We start from the raw sequence: 17,799 nt of genomic DNA, 5'->3' as shown, positions 1-17,799 counted from the left end.
AAAAGTAAATACCTTTCCACGAATTATTTTCAAATTAAATTATAACAGATCCGCAAATGACATTGGCTAGTCACTAGAATTACAATACAAATGAAAAAGCACTGCAAGTGAGCACCTTGTTTCATTATAGAGCATGATAGTAATTATTCATAACCAAACATACCCATACACAGGTATTGTATAGAAATTAAGTACGTCCAATGATCTAATGACACATACGGCCTGGCAGCCCTTTTAGGGTATTTAAAGCAAAAAAATAACACCAGTACATACGATCCTCGACCAAGTTGAAGCATCGTTGCCGCCAATGAGGATTAATATAAAGAATACTAGCCACACCCAAAAAGAAAATAACGTATGATACCGAGAAAATTATAGAGAAGACTGGAAGATCAACTTCATACCATTTTCCATCATTTGCCTTTGAAGGTATTTGTGGTGATGGAGGTGATTCATCTATGTCGGTGTAACTTTTCTCCAGTGGTGGCCCACAAAGAAATGGATTTCCTTCATAGCTGCTCTTTTCAAATGTTGAAAATTGTTTTATGTTTGGAACTTTACCCGATAAGTTGTTATGATTCACGTTGAAAGCTTCTAGAAACGTCAGATCGGTCAATACCGAAGGAATTTCTCCACTCAAATTGTTATGAGAAAGATCTAAACTCTCCAATTGAGTCAAATTTGAGAATGATTTTGGAATAGAACCTGTTAACTGATTGTAAGACAAGTTCATTGCACAAATTGAAGATAGTTGTCCTAGCGTTGGAGGGATTTCACCCGTTAGCTTGTTAAATGACAAATCCAATACAGACACCATATCAAGGATGAGACCCTTGTACAAGTCAGACCTATATTTCATCACAAATACAATCTCAACTTGTCCCAGGAAGTCAAAGGATGACCCTTGAATTTCCAAAGTCGTATCTAGAACAGATTTGTATGGGAGGGAAAAACCACTCACGCCAAAACCACTGGGACCTGTATAGACAAAATCACTACTAGCTAGCTTCCCAAAAGTTATGTTGTGAAAGCAGTATGGTATTGTCCCAGAAAAAGAGTTATTGGAAAGATCCATTATGTCTACCCTCTTTAACCGACACAACTGCTTTGAAATCACACCGCTAAAATGATTGCCACTTAACGAAAGCACTTTTAAGTTGGGAAGTCCATCAATTTCATCAGGGATGCTGCCGATAAAGCGATTATCTCTAATGTCCAATGTCACAAGGGATGATGAATTGAGAATAGCTTTTGGTAATGACCCTGTGAGTTTGTTCCCTTGCAAAAGTAAGTGCCTAACATCCTGTAGATTCAAGCAAGAAGGTAACAATCCTGAAAACAAGTTATGAGAAAGGTTTATTACATCAGATGAAGATAGTCCACATGGAATCTGGCCTTCGAAAGAGTTGCTACTCAAGTCAACAGCAACCCATGGTGACGTACTACGATTTACTATCCATTGAGGAATTGTACCTGTCATGTGGTTGTTGCTAATATTTAGGACCCACCCTACCTTTTGGGGTACAGCTGGAAGAGTGCCTGTGAAATTATTGTTTTGCAGTTCTAAAGATATCAAGGATAGGTTGAAGTGCTTCGAGAAAATTTCACCGCAAAAGTTATTATTAGATAACCTCAAAATTCCACAGGAGGTGCTATTAGCAACCAATTCCATTGGTACCTCTCCATAAAAATTATTAAAGGACAAGTCCAAAAGCCTCAAATTACTCATGTCACCTATTGAGGATGGAAGATTACCTTCAAATTGATTTTGGGATAAAGTTAGATGTTTTATTTTTGGAATCCTCTTTCCGATATCTTCTTGAAGTTTCCCATCAAAGTGATTGTCTGAGAGATCCAACCAACGAAGATTCATGTAGTGATCTGACAAATGAAACTCGCCCGTGAAAGAGTTACTTCGAAGATTTAACAGTTGTAGTCCAGTATTGTTTTCAAGCAACCATATGGGGAAGCTTCCATTCAATTTACTATGAGAGATATCAACGACTTCCAATTCATGTTGGTCCAAGAGAAACTTAGGAAAGTTGCCAGTAAGCCTGTTGAGATTAAAATTAGACAGTACTAGGACCTTTAATTGAAACAAAGGGTCCCAACTGTGATTCTCAGTTTCTATATCAAGTTTGTTTTTATCACTCAAAAATTGAATCACCTTAAGCTGGGAGTGATTAGCAAATATGTTGAATGAGAATAAACCTTCAAAAAGATTATAACTCAGATCAATGTACTCAAGGGATGTTAGGCTGGCTATTGGAGACGAAGACAAGTTTCCATTGAACTGGTTGTGAGATATATCTAAGAACGAAAGAGATGTCAAATTTTTTAGGCATGGAGGAAGCATCCCTTCAAAGCCATTACCAGCAAGATCTATCTCTTCAAGTTTCTTCAGCGCACAAAACTCTATCAAAAGCAATGAAAGATTAGTGGTGTCTATCCTAAACTTGTGCCACCGAAAGAATCAACAACACAACCTAATTAATATATGAAATCACGCTATTGCCTCAATAAGATTTGAAGCTTAAGAAGACAATTTTAAGTCAAATATTCTCTTATATTTCGATATCAATTTAATATTGTTTATATAAATTTCTATATTATAAGTTTTAACTTCAAATTGGTTACTATTGTTTTTTAGATGTAAAATTACTAATTAAATTTTTGTATTCAAATTTTTTCTTTTGAGAAGAATCGTATTCAAGTTTTGTTAAAAATTTATTTATTATTGATATTATGTCTAATGCTCCTAATTTTTTTGTTATAATTGATTTTAGGTAGGAGATAAGTTTAGATGTGAAATAGAAAAAGAGTGGCTAAGCTTTGTCACTTTTCAAAATAATAATAATTATAATAATTAGGTGACATAATTTATTTAAAATTGTTACAAAATATAATATTGTACTACTATAGGGCCAAAATTATTGGACCTTATTCTATACGGCTGCCTTAGGCAAATTGGCTCAATTATGAATTAACAAAGGGTAGAGTCGGTCTTGTGGGATTAAAATGATTTTTTTTTTTTTTTGGTGGGTGGGGGGGGGTGGGGGGGGGAAGAGGGGAGTATAATAATTTCTACATTCAGAAAAAGTGGATGGTCAAATGTTATGCTTCCAAGTTGCAGCAAGTAAGGATTGATCTATATAAAATTACTAACCATTCTCTTTTAATTGTTCTCACACTCCTAATCAAAACTGTAAATGCCTGATTTCGTAGTAGATTCTTACCTGGAGTGTTTAAAGTTCCATTGAGGCTATTAGAAGATAATGATATAGCCTTGAGAGAAGATAACGCTCCGATATATGGAGTAATGCTTCCAGTGAATTCATTTCTACTCAAATCTAAAATCTCCAAATTGCTAAAATTTGCCATATCTACCAGGAAAATTGATGACAATATGTTAGGAGAAAGTATTTAAAATGGCTTCCATTAAGGAGATTAATTGAGGGAAAATCAATAAAAATAGGTGTTGGAATGTTTACCCTTGAATGGTAGGCTTCCATTAAGGCCACAATTTTGCAAGATAAGGACCTCCAAGTTGCTTAGATAAACCAGTTCTACATCACCGGTGAAGAGATATTCAAAATTTCATATATAAGCTTGAAACCAATAGTACAGAAGAAAGATCTAGTAGAACTAAACACTTTTATATTGGAATGGACAAAAATTTCTGTTAAAACGCTCATTGAATATTGAAGGCATACTACTACTATCATTTGTATATATCAAAAGGATTAGTTATTGCATTGAATCATTTTGTGCCTTTTAACATGAAGAGAGTAAATTTTGATAAAGGTAAATATTGGTTATAAGATATCAGTTTGTGTAAAAATTTTCATGGTATTCTTGCGAAGGAAATTCAGATATACACGTACCTTTGCGAGAAAGAGGCCACATATTATTGGAACTTAGATCCAGAGATTTAAGAACTGGAAGGGCACCTAAGGATCTTAAAATTTCCTTGTCAAAGTTGTTTTCTCTTAAATTTAATTGTGTTAGCTTGCTCATATTTGAAAAACCATTGGATTCTGAAAAAAAAAAAAAAAAAAAAAATCCATTGTTAAAATTTATCAACAAAATGCGGAAAGTCATTCTCAATATATATATATCAAGAATCAAATATGTTTCTAAAAATGATAAAAGTGCATATGTAACTTTGATATATATCATTTTTAGAAACATATGATTGTAAGCCATAGTTTTACAATTGGAACCCATATGTAACTTTGAAAGCAATATAAGGTATGTGCACTTATCATTCAAATAAGGTGTGTGGGCTCTCGTTTTTGCCTTTCTTATATATGAAGTGAAGATCTAGTGTACATGACTACATCAAAACCCAATGATATACGTATTATCGATAGTAGCGGCTAAGAGCATCTCTAGCAGTTTATCTAAATTTTTGCATTGTCTAGAGAGTGAGCAGTTACCGTTACAGTTATATTTACTTTTTACTTACCTACTTTTTCAAATACATTTTTCAACAAACTTATTATCATTTTTCTATTTTATTAAAATATTATTTCTTTAATATTTCTTTTATCTTTTTTTAATCTTTCCTCTATTCATTTCCAACGGTTATATTTTTCAAATTTTTAATGGCTATATTTTTAAATTGCCAATAATAACATTTTCAAATTTTCCAATAGTCATACTTTTCAATGGTAATATATCTTAAGTGATTTTTATTCTTATTATTCATTGTCTTATAATTAATTTCCTTAAAGCAAAACTTACCATACTTATCATTAAAAAAAGTCCACCACATGTTTAGACCATTTTTTTCTTCTTATTATTCATTAACTTATAATTAAAGAGCTTGTTGGAGATGTTCTAAAGATGGAATAAAGTAGCAATTGTAGTGATGGTCGTAATTTTAGGTTAAGCGGGACAATATTAAATTAATTAAAAATTAAACTGTAATTTTAAAAACAATTATTAATAATATAAAAATTATCCTATATAAAATAAACTTAATCAAATTTAAAAAATTATTAATTTTTTTAACAATTGAGAATTATTCAATTATATTTTTTTCATATTCTTGAACTGGTTATTTGATCTTAACAAACAAGTAAGAGCAATAAAACACTACATATACATCTAGCAACTATTCAAATAATCAATACTAAAATAATAAACTAATGCAACCATATAAAGAAATAGGTTAAAATGCAAAATTCATTTTCTATGTTTTACGAAAATTAATTTAAGTAATTTGTCTTCTTCTTTTTCGATCAATTCAGTCCTCTAAATACTAAAATTGTTCAACTTAGGATTTCCATCTATCTCCATCCAAATTAGTCCTTTAACTTTGGGTTTTTTTTTTTTTTTTCATTACTTTAATTTAAAACTCCAAAAAAACTCATAAGAATTTTTTTTTTTTAAACTAAAATTTTCTAAATTAATTATTTTCAAATGTGAAGAATTTTTTTCATACTAATAAACTCATCCCAAAAAACAAAATCAATAGCAAAAATTCAATCAAGATGTTCTAATTATAGAAAAATAAATAAATTCAGTTTAAAAAACGCACAAACTGGACGATTCCATTTTGAAATCGTATCAACAAAAATGAACCGTAGGGAAAATTTTCCCACAAAATCAGTCTCAGATCTGCCAAAACTAGAATCCACAATCCATTTCCTTCAACAATCACAGAGATATATAAAAACGTAAATACCGCGTAAAAAACTCAAAAGAAGATTCAGAAAATCAATGGCAAACGCCCTCTTCTTTCATTGGTAAGCTACGCTCACACAACAAGAGAGTACTGTTGCATGCATCTCACCCAACAAAAGAGAAAGAGCAGAAACTAATTAAAACAAAGATTAAAAAAATAAAAAGAGGAAAAAAATCGTCATCCAGAGAAGAGAGAGAGAGAGAGAGGATCGTCGTTGCTCACGAATGCGAGGCTTTGATGACAGTGGCGATCTGGGCTTGTCGCTTGTTAGGTGATTGTGGATCAGGTTTGATATGGGTTTTTGGTATGGGGCTGTGTGGAATCGGATCAATTGGGTTAGAGGTGGGTTGCGAGGCTTGATGGGGGTGGTGGTTTAGGTGATTTGGGGTTGTTTGGGTGATGGCTGACTTGACAAACGATGATAGCATCGTCTCCTTCGCACCACCACCATCGGGCCAACTCAGATCATGCAACAGAGCCATGGCTCTCTCTCTCTCTCTCTCTCTCAGTCCCTCTCCTAGCTCCCTCCTCTCCCCTCAGTCTCCCTCCATTTCTCTCTCACAGATGACTGTTATCATCCAAATTTTTTTTGTATGGAAAAAAGATGGGTTTTAGATTTAGGATTGTTGCAGTTATTGTGTTTGTGGATGATGAATAATTGATTATAAAGGTAAAAGAAAAGTAGAGTTTTGACTTTGATATTATTTAACCCCAAAACCACTGCATTTGGAATCATTCTCGCTAATTCATATCCAACAAATCTTCAATTAAAAGCTTTAGATCTATTTTTGAATTTCAAGGCTAATTTGTCAAAATCTTTATTTAAAATATTTGACACAAAGCAATACATATGAAAATGGTCTTAGTAGTAAGTTAATGGATTTTGTTTTGGCATTTAGATAAAATTTTCAATTAATGAATTTTGATTTATTATTTAGTTGATTATTAAATTGCTGACAAATAGCCTTCGCAATTAGTTATCCTCTTGTGCGCACCCAATATCGAACCAAAGCAATACAGATGGAAGAAAGCAATCACAATAAATATTAAATGATAATTTTGGTGAAAGTATGATCTCTAGAACTTCATAAAAACACCTCATATGAATGTTACATACAATCATGTTCTAAATTATCTATATGAAAAGATGACAAGAGTACTCAATTTACATGGTCAAAAACAAAAGGAATGCAATGGGTTTAGGATAAGAAGGTATCTGGTGTTAATGCAATAGATTTAGCATTAACACCAGCTACATTACTGGGCTTTTCTTGTTTCAAACATGGTATAACAACCTGGAAAACAATAACAAGCAAATAGGTGTTGGAATGTTTACGCTTGAATGGTAGGCTTCCATTAAGGCCACAATGTTGCAAGATAAGGACCTCCAAGTTGCTTAGATAAACCAGTTCTAAATCACCGGTGAAGAGATATTCAAAATTTCACATATAAGCTTGAAACCAATAGTACAGAAGAAAGATCTAGTAGAACTAAACACTTATATATTGGAATGGACAAAAATTTCTGTTAAAATGCTCATTGAATATTGAAGGCATACTACTACTATCATTTGTATATATCAAAAGGATTAGTTATTGCACTGAAGCATTTTGTGCCTTTTAACATGAAGAGAGTAAATTTTGATAAAGGTAAATATTGGTTATAAGATATTAGTTTGTGTAAAATTTTTCATGGTATTCTTGCGAAGGAAATTCAGATATACACGTAACTTTGCTAGAAAGAGGCAACATATAATTGAAGCTTAGATCCAGAGATTTAAGAACTGGAAGGGCACCTAAGGATCTTAAAATTTCCTTGTCAAAGTTGTTATCTCTTAAATTTAATTGTGTTAGCTTGCTCATATTTGAAAAACCATTGGATTCTGAAAAAAAAAAAAAAAAATCCATTGTTAAAATTTATCAACAAAATGAAAGTCATTCTCAATATATATATATATATATATATATATATATATATATATATATATATATATATATATATATCAAGAATCAAATATGTTTCTAAAATTGATATATATGTTTTTGGATAGGTGTGAAGTTTTATGATTGTAAGCCATTGGTATGCACTTTTATCATATAGATATGAACTGTTGGCAGTTGTATTTGCCTTTCTTATTTATGAAGCCAAGAGCAAGACCAAGTCTACGTCAAAGTCCACCGTTATTATAGGTGTTCGGAAGTAGATGTTAAAGAAAAGATAAAGTATCGGTAAAAATATTCATGTGCAAAAAATTTCGTCTAGTATAAAAACTTAATTTTTCTATTTTATATACTCACTTTTTAAAAAATTTCACATCGTATTATTTATTTTACACTTCATTACATTAAAATATCAATTTTTTTTTAAAAAAAAAAACTTTCACATACTATTACTACCACCTATTATCTTCTATCGGTCTCGAGATACGAAAAAAATAAATAAATAAAAAAAGTATATGTAAAGTGAATAGTATTTGTGTAAATTTACACAATTATTGTAGTGATTTTGTAAATTTACAAATTTTTAACATGACTAATGAGGATGATTTTGAGAGTTAAAAGTCTGAAATTGATACATTTTTCTATTTTGCATTGATTGATGCAAATACCGTAATGGTAGCAATTAGTGAGAAAGCATAAGAAAAGGACAGTATTAAAATAAGTAACAATTTACAATCTAATTTTACGAACATTTATTTGTAAGAAAAAACAAGTAATGAACCATATAAAATACAATTTATTAATGATTGGCATTTATTGTCGTCATTTCGTGTTCTTGAATTGGTTTGTTGATCATAACACACAAGTAAAAGCAATAAAATACTAAAGCAATTATTCAATAACGAAAGACAAATTAAAATATTTACGCATATGTTTTGACTCCAAAAAAAAGGAAAAAAAAAAAAGTTAGGCCGTTTTCAATAAAAAAGAATTAAGAAAAAAAGAGTTAGGCCCTTCTGACTTTTTAAAAAATCTGCTTCCCTGATCCCTCTACCCTCTGTGCATGTGTTTAAAGATTTAGCATTAACACCAGATACATTACTTGGCTTTGCTTGTTTCAAACATGGTGAGACTTCCTAGAGGACCAATTTATCAATTAAGAATAATCTGTCATAACCTTCAAAAATTTATAACTTTATCTCCTAGCTAACGAATAAAACAGTAGCCATTCCCATGCTCTAATAAAATTAGCCAAAATAATTTTTTAACAGGAAAAATGATTTCCTTAGTTTAAAATTTTGGTTCATAATCATTGTATCTATGAATAAGGAGAACTCATATCAAGTTTAGTACAAATTTCATTCAACGCATGGCATCATTGGAAAGCAATACCAAAAGAACATAAATAATACACTGAGTTTTTAAATTGACCAAACATCTCCAAGTTAAGTTATGCACATAGAATTCTGTAATCTATTACGATAGCGGGTATATGTGAGTCACGTATTTCACAGCGGCTGGTCCTGGATACATGAAATTAGAGCTCATCTAAACAGAGCACTCCCACATTTTTGGCGCTACAACACTGTTTATTTAAGATGCTTCATTTCTAAGCAATGCTTGGCGCAAACTGGGTTTGATGGAGATAGAAAGGGTCGAGAGAGGAAAGGATGAAATCAAATATAAAATAATAAGAGAATTTGCGAGGGCTGTTGCACCTTTTTATTTGGTTTTACCAAACGTTGAGAGAGGGTAATTAAGAAGCCAGACGGAACCATTTTATGTGTCCCTTAGTCGATGCATACGGCAATAACATGTGTTATCTTTTAGAGTGATATAAACCTATGTTTTTATATGGAAAACAACAATTTGTATACGTCATAAAAATTTGACGCATCATAATGAGGCTCCTTAAATACTTCTAAATAAATTACCTTTATACATATTTGACATATGTAAAGTTAATAGTCTAAATATTTGTATTTAAAGTTTAGAGTAAATGAGACTCCAAAAAAAAAAAGTTTAGAATGGAGAACTTATATCTAATCTAATGATTAAAATGACTATTTCTCTAAAATAATTTTTTTAAGAGAGTTTTAACCTATGTCATCCGCTCCTGATGATAGCTTTTGATCATCAAACCAAGGCACCAATCATTTTTTAGTATAGGCGGGGATTGAACCTCATATCTCTTATACAACTATCAAAGACTTATCAATTGAGCTAACTGAAACCCCCTCTAAAATAAATTTAATTAATCAAATTGAGAGCAGATGAAAACCTATTATATTTTTAATTTGATTAGGGATATTTAATTAATCGAATCTTACCATGTTCCCAAGCCTTTCCTATTAAGCATAAAGTTCTTTTGTGGTGTGTGTGTTTTAGGAGTGGGATGTATGATAGTAGGTGCAAGAGCTCACGTACCTTCATTTCCTAACCAACCAGCAATTCCGTTGTGAGATAAATCAAGAATTCTTAGCTCCTTGAAAGGCCGCAACAAGGACAAGTTGAAGAACCAATAATCAATCCCTTTCCAATTGTTTATTCTGGAGAGCGTGAGATTGATCACGTGACCAGTGTTGGTGCTACAGTTGACCCACTCCCAACTACAACACCCACCCTTTGTCTCATAAACCCACGTCGGAAGAAGGGGCTTGGTATAATTAGTGTGGGATTTTAGAAAGGCTTTCAATTCTAGGAGACCCATCCTCTCTTCCTCAATACATGCTCTGTGCTCATGAATTTGAACAAAGAGTAGTAAAGACCACAGCAAAGATTTAACTAAAGGCCACCCCATTGAGAAATTTTGTGAAACTCCTACTTTAATTTTCTAGGTAAACCAACTTCCGTGTTAGTACCCAAGACAAAAAAGTTGCAAGTCCACGAGCCTTTATATAGAGAAAGTTAGAAGGCTTTCTTATTTAAATCCATATAATATGGTAAACTTCTGGTTAAGTCAGTGGGCAAAAGAATCTCATGGGCTACGTGGTGTAATTGGGTTCTACCGAATCTTATCGGTATTTTTCAACTTGACATGTGGGCTCTACTTTTTGTTTAGTCATAAAGCACTAATTGCACTTTCTATTTTATTATTTTCTATTTTGAATGGGTTCGCACTCAGAAAAATTTATGTTATACTTTCTGTTTTATTAGCTTTGTTTATTTGGAAAATGATAATTAAGGTATTCTTTTTGAACATAATGATGAAAGCAGCTTGACATTGTGGGTGATTGGCACTTCTTTTGAGCTTTGTAATCCTTAGTTCCTTATTGATAATAAGTAATAATTTTTTTAATGTTAACATGATTAAATTTATAGTCATTTTATTTAAAGTAATTAAATAGTTTGTCTCTAGCATTTTTGCTTTTATTAATAATGAGCAAAAGTTATTAGAAATAATTTGATAATTAACGCTCCGTTTGTTTTAATGGAAAACCTTGTGTAAAGATAGTTTTCCTTATTTTTTAGTGTTTGGTAGCATAAAAAAAGATGAGTCAAAGGAAAACTATCTTTGGTCAACATAAAAAATATGGCTTATTTTTAGAGATTGTTTTCCATTAAATTTTTTTGGAAAACAACTCTATCTCACAGCAAGCTAAATAAGGGAATTTAGGAGGTTGTTTTTCAACTCATTTAAAGTTGCTACCAAACATTAGAAAATGAGATAGTTTTATAGAAAATTCTTTTTAGAAAATAACTCATTTTCTAGAAAATATCATTGTTGAAACAAACAGAGCGTAAGAGAAGAGATATTTGAAACTTAGGTATCTTCACTAAAAATAATAAAATGTGTCTATTTAGATATAAAACTCTTGGCATCATTTTACATATCTTAAATGATGGGAGAATGAAGGAAATTGAAATGATCATACAACAATACATGTGCACACCAATGAATCATCTTACAAAGAACATAAATTAATAATCAAAAAAGTAAAATTCATATGAGTGGACGGTGGGACAAAGAAAATATAAAAGGAAATGTGATTGATAAGGAAGTAGAAAAGAAGTAAAAGAGGCGAAATTTCTATGAATTCAAATTGTGTTTACCATCTAGAATTGTCAAAACACATGAAAATGACTGCCACAAGATAAATTAGGGTGGATATTTGAAAGGTCAAAATAGGCATTTGCCCTTTTCACCCTAAACAAGTAGAAAAATGCACATGTTCTGAAACTATCTAACAAAATGTCCCTGTTTTAAAACTCGATTTTCATTAAATCGAGTTACCTGCAAAATGTTACATGGGACTCGAGTTCCATGTAATTTTTTTTTTTTTTAAGTTTTTTGCCTATAACTTGATTTTCTAAAAATTGAGTTTTTCATTGAAACTCGATTTTTAGAAAATTGAGTTCCATGTAATTTTTTTTTTTTTTTAAAGTTTTTTGCCTATAACTTGATTTTCTAAAAATCGAGTTTTTCATTGAAACTCGATTTTTAGAAAATCGAGTTTAAAACAGGGGCATTTTGCTACTTGCTTTGGGCGAAAGGAGCAAATGTCCATTTTGGCCATATTTGAAATGTTGCAAGGGACATAATCATACTAGTTTGGTGACTTATATGAAATCAATGGACCTTACATATCGGTATGGTACAAATCCATTAATTTTGATGATTATGGCATGTTTTATTTAGTTTTTTTTTTTTGGATAAATATTGATTTTAGTATGTGAAGAATGTATATTATATGAATTGAACTGTGGTGGTCCATGAATTTGAACTATGGAGAAGACAAATTTGGATAGGAGTGAATCTTGTTACAAAATTTATTTTATTTTTGGTTAGCAATACCATGATCATAGATCTTTGTCCAAGTTGGATAATATTCCCCTTCAATAATTGGTTGTGTTACTAGCAATGTGCTAGGACTATCACCACTATGAAGGAAGGATTAGAAGCATCCTCCGCCATTGATGAGAGCTTACTTGTCAAAAGTGCAATAGTATTAATGTTGGAAGTCATTGATGAGAAAAATTAGAGCTATATCATGTGAAGAGTCACTCGCTCTAAATAGAGTTAGAGATCTATATTATTGAAAAAGAGAAAAAATTACATTATGATTATTGATTAAGCTCTTCTATTTATACACTAATCCAAGACTAAAAGAAAATAGAAAATATCACTAACTCCCTAAACCAGAGCTAACGGCTTTGTTACAGACTCCACTAATTTTACATTTGACCAATTATACTAACAAAACTTCTATAAGCCTCATGTGATCTTCAAGTGAGTCACTTAAGCCACGCAACACTGTTCTTAGTGTACATGTGCACGCCTGTAAATTTGAAGCATTTGATGACACCGTTTGCTTTAATAACATGTTTTCATCATCCAACGATGCCGTTTAATACTCAAATCTCTGCTTTCTTTAACATATCTATAAACACCCTGAGCATTCATAATCAGGCGATTGAGACTTGAGAGTTGAGACCCACTATGACTAAAAAAAAAAAAAAAAACACATCCTAAATATAGGCTGTCTCAAACTCTCCGAATTAAGCAATATTTGCTGTTTGAATTATGTTTTCATTTACATCCTAATTACCTGATAACTCATCATCTGTCGTTTCATGAACATCAAAAGTTTTAGTTAGCCTTCTCCTTCTCTTTTTAACTTTAGACATAATCAACCTACCAAAAAATTAGACAAGTTTACGAAATTATGTAACATTATAGCCTAAAACATATCCAACGGAAAAGCATTTGCATCAGTTAAATAAATTATATGGGTAATTGTGCAGCGGAATAATCTTATAGAATATTTCTAACTTGACTCAATAAAATATTGCATGGAGAACTTTTAGTAGGCATTATATATAGAAGAATCATCAGTGGATGTTATTGATTACTAAAGAAAAAGACACGACAAGGCATGGAAAGTTATGACCAACACCTAGTAGAGACGAGAGACTGTGATTTGAGTAATTTAAAAGATTCAATAGAGCACATTACACACTTCTGCACAAAGTGAAAGAATTTGCAAAAGAATAAATGATAGAGGAGATATTGCAATTATAAATACCATAGCAAAAGATTTTTTTTTATACAAGATAGAATTTCTATTCTAACCTAATCTAAGTATATATGTGTGTGAAATTTCCTCCTGGAGACTTGAATCCCGGTCTTTGCCCTCCCCCCCAACACACCACAAGCACTTAACTTATACTTGTGGAGTGACTATCGCACCAAGGGTAGGCAGTGGTATAGCAAAAGATTATTAAACTTGGATCGGTCTGGCCGGTCAGATTGGAAATCCAGCGAACTAACACTTAGATCGGGTTGGGTGTTTAAATGGACCATTTATACACAAAATCTAGTCTAACCAAGTCAAACCCAGCCGATTTGTGGCGGCCTTTGTAACTCGATAGCTTTTTAATGTTAATGTAATAAAATTTTGTAGGCATTTATTAATGATAAGCAAAATTGTGAATACCATAGCAAAAGTTGTTTCAATTTAAGAAAATTAAATATTTTAATAACGATTAATACATGTATATTATTTTAGAATTATTTCTTTAAGAGCCATAATAAATGTAAACTAATTTATAGCCTAATATGTTAGTAGATAATGTATTCACCAATTACAGCCTTAATCAATCATACATTGTTTCTATAAAAATAAAAATAAAAATAAAAAATTCAATCATACATATATTTCTTTCCTTATTTTTGTTTTATAAATAATTCAATAATTAGAAGAAAGGGGGTTGGGAACTTAGATTTCTCCACTAGAAATAATAAAAGGAGTCAGTTGAGATATAAACCTCTTGGCTTTAATTTACATATCTTAAATGATGGGGGAATGAAGGAGATTAAAAAGATCATACCAAGATATAGCTCACTAACGAATCATTTGGCAAAAAACATAAATAAATAAAAAAGTAAAGTTCATATGGTTGGATGGTACGACAAAGAAAATATAAAAGGAGACGTGATTGATAAGGAAGAGAGAAAGAAGAAAAGAAGTACAAGAGCTGAAATTTCAAAGAATCTAAATTGTGTTTACCATCAAGAATTGTTAAACTGCGTGGAAATGAACAATACAAGACAAATTAAGGCAAATATTTGAAATGGTGCAAGGAATATAATCATACTTGTTTGGTGATTGACATGGAATCCTTGGACCTTACCAATCGATACGATACAAATCCATTAATTTTGATGACGATGGCACATTTTCTTTTTGTTAAATATATTTTTTTAATATGTGGAGAATGTATATCATGAATTTAACTGTGGTCCAATAATTGAACTATGGAGAAGACAATTTGGAATAAGAATGGATCTATTTACAAATATAATTTTATTTGTCCAAGTTGGATAATTTTCTCCTCTAGCAAGTGGCTGTGTTGATAGCAATGTGCCATGACTATCATCACTATGAAGTAAGGAAGGATTAGGAGCTGTAAGGATTTAGCCCCTAGAAAACACAATATGTTTAACCTAATTTATAGTCCAAGTAGTTACTTAGGTTAATTATTCAGATTTAGGTTAAACATTCAACACATGTGTCAAACACAACGAACAAGTAAATAACACAAGATGTGATGATCTAGGAAAATCAATGAAACAACTTGTTTCAAGGTAAAAAACCATGGGGCAACTATCCCAAGTGAACAATCCAATATATTAAATTGAGAATTACAGTCAAGAATACTAATTCGTAGTAAATCTAACACAGTTACCAAACTAGGCTCTAAACTCCACAAATTTCTTTGATCTGGATTTGTTCTCACATGAACCACCTGCTCATGCCTTGATCTTTAGTACACTTGATAGCTGAAGGCTTGGCTACAACTTTACTACGTTGGTACTAACAATATGGATTTGATCTTCGGTAGGTGCTTGATAGAGTTAGAAGGTACAAAATCTCATAGATCTTATGGAGTAACTCGATCAAGACTTGAAAAACATGTATTAGGGTTAGGTTTTTTTTTTTTAGAAAGTTTCAACCTATGACGTGTGCTCCTGATGATAGCTTTTTATTATTAGACCAAGACACCAATCAATTTTTAGTGTAGGCAGGGATTGAATTTCAGATTTCTTATTCAACCATCAGACAATTTATCAACATTTTAAAAGAATAATGCTAGTTTTCTTAAAATAATGATAATAATAATGTTAGGAACACCTAATTATATATTTAAATTCACAACATAATTAAGTCTTATTTTGTAATTGGTGTGCTTTTTTTTTCAGCAATTACTGTAATCATCACAAATTGACGTGTAAATTTGTTATAAAATTGGGCGTGAGTCTGTTTATGTTGGCGGACTGAAATCAAAAAATTCTCATGAACGAATTTTATTGATTTTTTTTTAATATCAATTTTAGCTAATGGACCACTTTGAAAATTAGTTTCATTGCCAATTCACTGGAAAAGAAACCAGCTCTTTCTCTGATAATGGGTGCCAACAGCCGACATATTGGAAAAGAAATTCCAATGAAAGTGATGGTGTTTTGCCATTTGTTGCCTGTCCATTTCTGTAACTGTCAGTGCCATTAAAATGGTCTGCTTTTATTAATGAAATGCTGCTATCTAGCTCTCTCTCTCACCTCCCTCCGTTTGTAGTATGATGGGACCAACTGGTTGGAAAAAAAAGCATGGAAAATTGATGCTGCTTTGACATTTGTTTCCTATCAATTTTTTCTTGTAATTATTCGTTGCATCTGATCCAAACATATTAATGTTTGGATCAGGAGGTGGGGGAGCCAGAAATTTTATTTAGGGAGTAAAAATTAAGATTATAAGACCAAGTATAAAAGAAAAATTAACTCAAAAATAAGAGCTTAATCTAAATGTATAAAGTTTAAACATCTAATATGATTCCTTTAAATAAATAAAGAAAATAAAACAATGCTAAAAGTATAGTAATATACCTAATCTAACTACCTTCATTTCTTTTAAAAAAATATTTAAAATGCAACATTCTTTCTTTATTCTTCTAAGTACTTAAATTTTGGATTTATAGTAAAAATCAAGAATTTAAAGCTATAAGATATTCAAAAAATGGAAAAAAAATAGAGAAAACTTCAAGGTTTTCTATCGTATAGTACTTAACTAAATTTTAAAAAATTATTTCGTGGTAAAATATGGGCCCCATTAATTTAAGACTTTTAAGTGTTTTTCTATTATTCTTTAAACCTTGATTTTCTTTTAAATAAAAGCCCTGAAGTTGAGTGCCGTGGGAAGTTATTAAAGAAAAAAAGTGATAAGCCAAACAGAAAGTACCGTGAGTTTACAACTTAATTATGAAATGATTGAGATTAGGGAGAAATTATTACATCTCACAGGTCAAGGGTATTATATAGAAAAAGTTTGGAAAAAATAACGAAAACTTCCTTGAGGATTGGTAAACTTAAACTTTGATCCTCTTATTTCTAACATTTATAGTAGTCTTGATCAAAATTATTTGTCACCTAAATGGTGTCAAAAAAAATATTTAAAAAAAAAATTCAAAATATGCATTAATAAAAATGGTTCAAGTCTCTTTCAATCTCAAGTTTATTCTCCTCTACTTCACATTCCCCTACTTCCATGTGATTGCTTATTAGTCAGTCTCCCACTAGATCAATTTAGTGGTATTAGTATATGCGAATTTAGGATTGATAGCTCTATTTAGTGAATAATATCATTTTCAAGACCGAATTGCATGATAGTTGACATGATGACTTGTAATTGGCTTATGTCTATTTCTTCCTACAAAAAGATCCAATTTTTCCAAAGGGTTGGTGAAAAGAATTTATTATTAGTGGAATCAATCGTTAATCTCACGTTTCTTGCTTCAGTCTAGTTTGAAAGATTGGGTTGTAGGAGCGTTATGTGTGTTTTAAAAAGTAGTATATGTGCTTCTCAAAAAACAAAAACAAAACAAACATCGTAGCATGGTTTTAGGAAACTTTTATTTGAGATAAGTTGGAATGTTTTTTTCTTTTTACGGAAACTAGTACTAGAGATAACAGTCTCTTATTATATGGGCTAAACCGAAGTACAGAAAAAGCATTTTTTGTTTTGTTCTGCCTTTGCGTATGTATTACGCTGATTGGTGGGAGACCAAGGACTAATGGGCTTGCTTTTCTTTTTTAAAATCAAAAGAATAATGCTAATGACTACTTTGAAAATTAGTTTCCTTGCCAACTCAATGGAAAGCGAAAAATGATGC

At 31.3% G+C, this 17,799-nt stretch overlaps 1 protein-coding gene across 1 annotated transcript; it reads right to left on the bottom strand.

Moving 5' to 3' along the window:
- LOC142636270 (receptor-like protein 56) lies at nucleotides 1–10,515 on the bottom strand. Its single transcript, XM_075810419.1, has 5 exons — nucleotides 10,060–10,515; nucleotides 3,885–4,037; nucleotides 3,492–3,566; nucleotides 3,237–3,383; nucleotides 1–2,415 (listed from the first exon to the last, which is right to left on the bottom strand). The coding sequence occupies exons 1-5, from the start codon at nucleotides 10,430–10,432 to the stop codon at nucleotides 206–208; spliced, it is 2,958 nt and encodes a 985-aa protein (XP_075666534.1). The 5' UTR covers nucleotides 10,433–10,515; the 3' UTR covers nucleotides 1–205.
- Nucleotides 10,516–17,799: the final 7,284 nt, after the last annotated feature.

This window comes from Castanea sativa, chromosome 5 (genome assembly GCF_040712315.1).
Source record: "Castanea sativa cultivar Marrone di Chiusa Pesio chromosome 5, ASM4071231v1".
Taxonomy (NCBI): domain Eukaryota; kingdom Viridiplantae; phylum Streptophyta; class Magnoliopsida; order Fagales; family Fagaceae; genus Castanea; species Castanea sativa.
The sequence above is the reverse complement of the archived record's forward strand: the minus strand, read 5'-3'. Positions and strand labels throughout refer to the sequence as shown.

Coding starts and splice junctions, on each gene's coding strand:
- LOC142636270 (XM_075810419.1), bottom strand. CDS start 10,432: ATGGGGTGGCCTTTAGTTAAATCTTTGCTGTGGTCTTTACTACTCTTT. Junction 3,384..3,491: donor TGGAAGCCTACCATTCAAGG/GTAAACATTCCA, acceptor TTTTCCTGGTAG/ATATGGCAAATTTTAGCAAT. Junction 2,416..3,236: donor TGGAACTTTAAACACTCCAG/GTAAGAATCTAC, acceptor TGCTTTTGATAG/AGTTTTGTGCGCTGAAGAAA.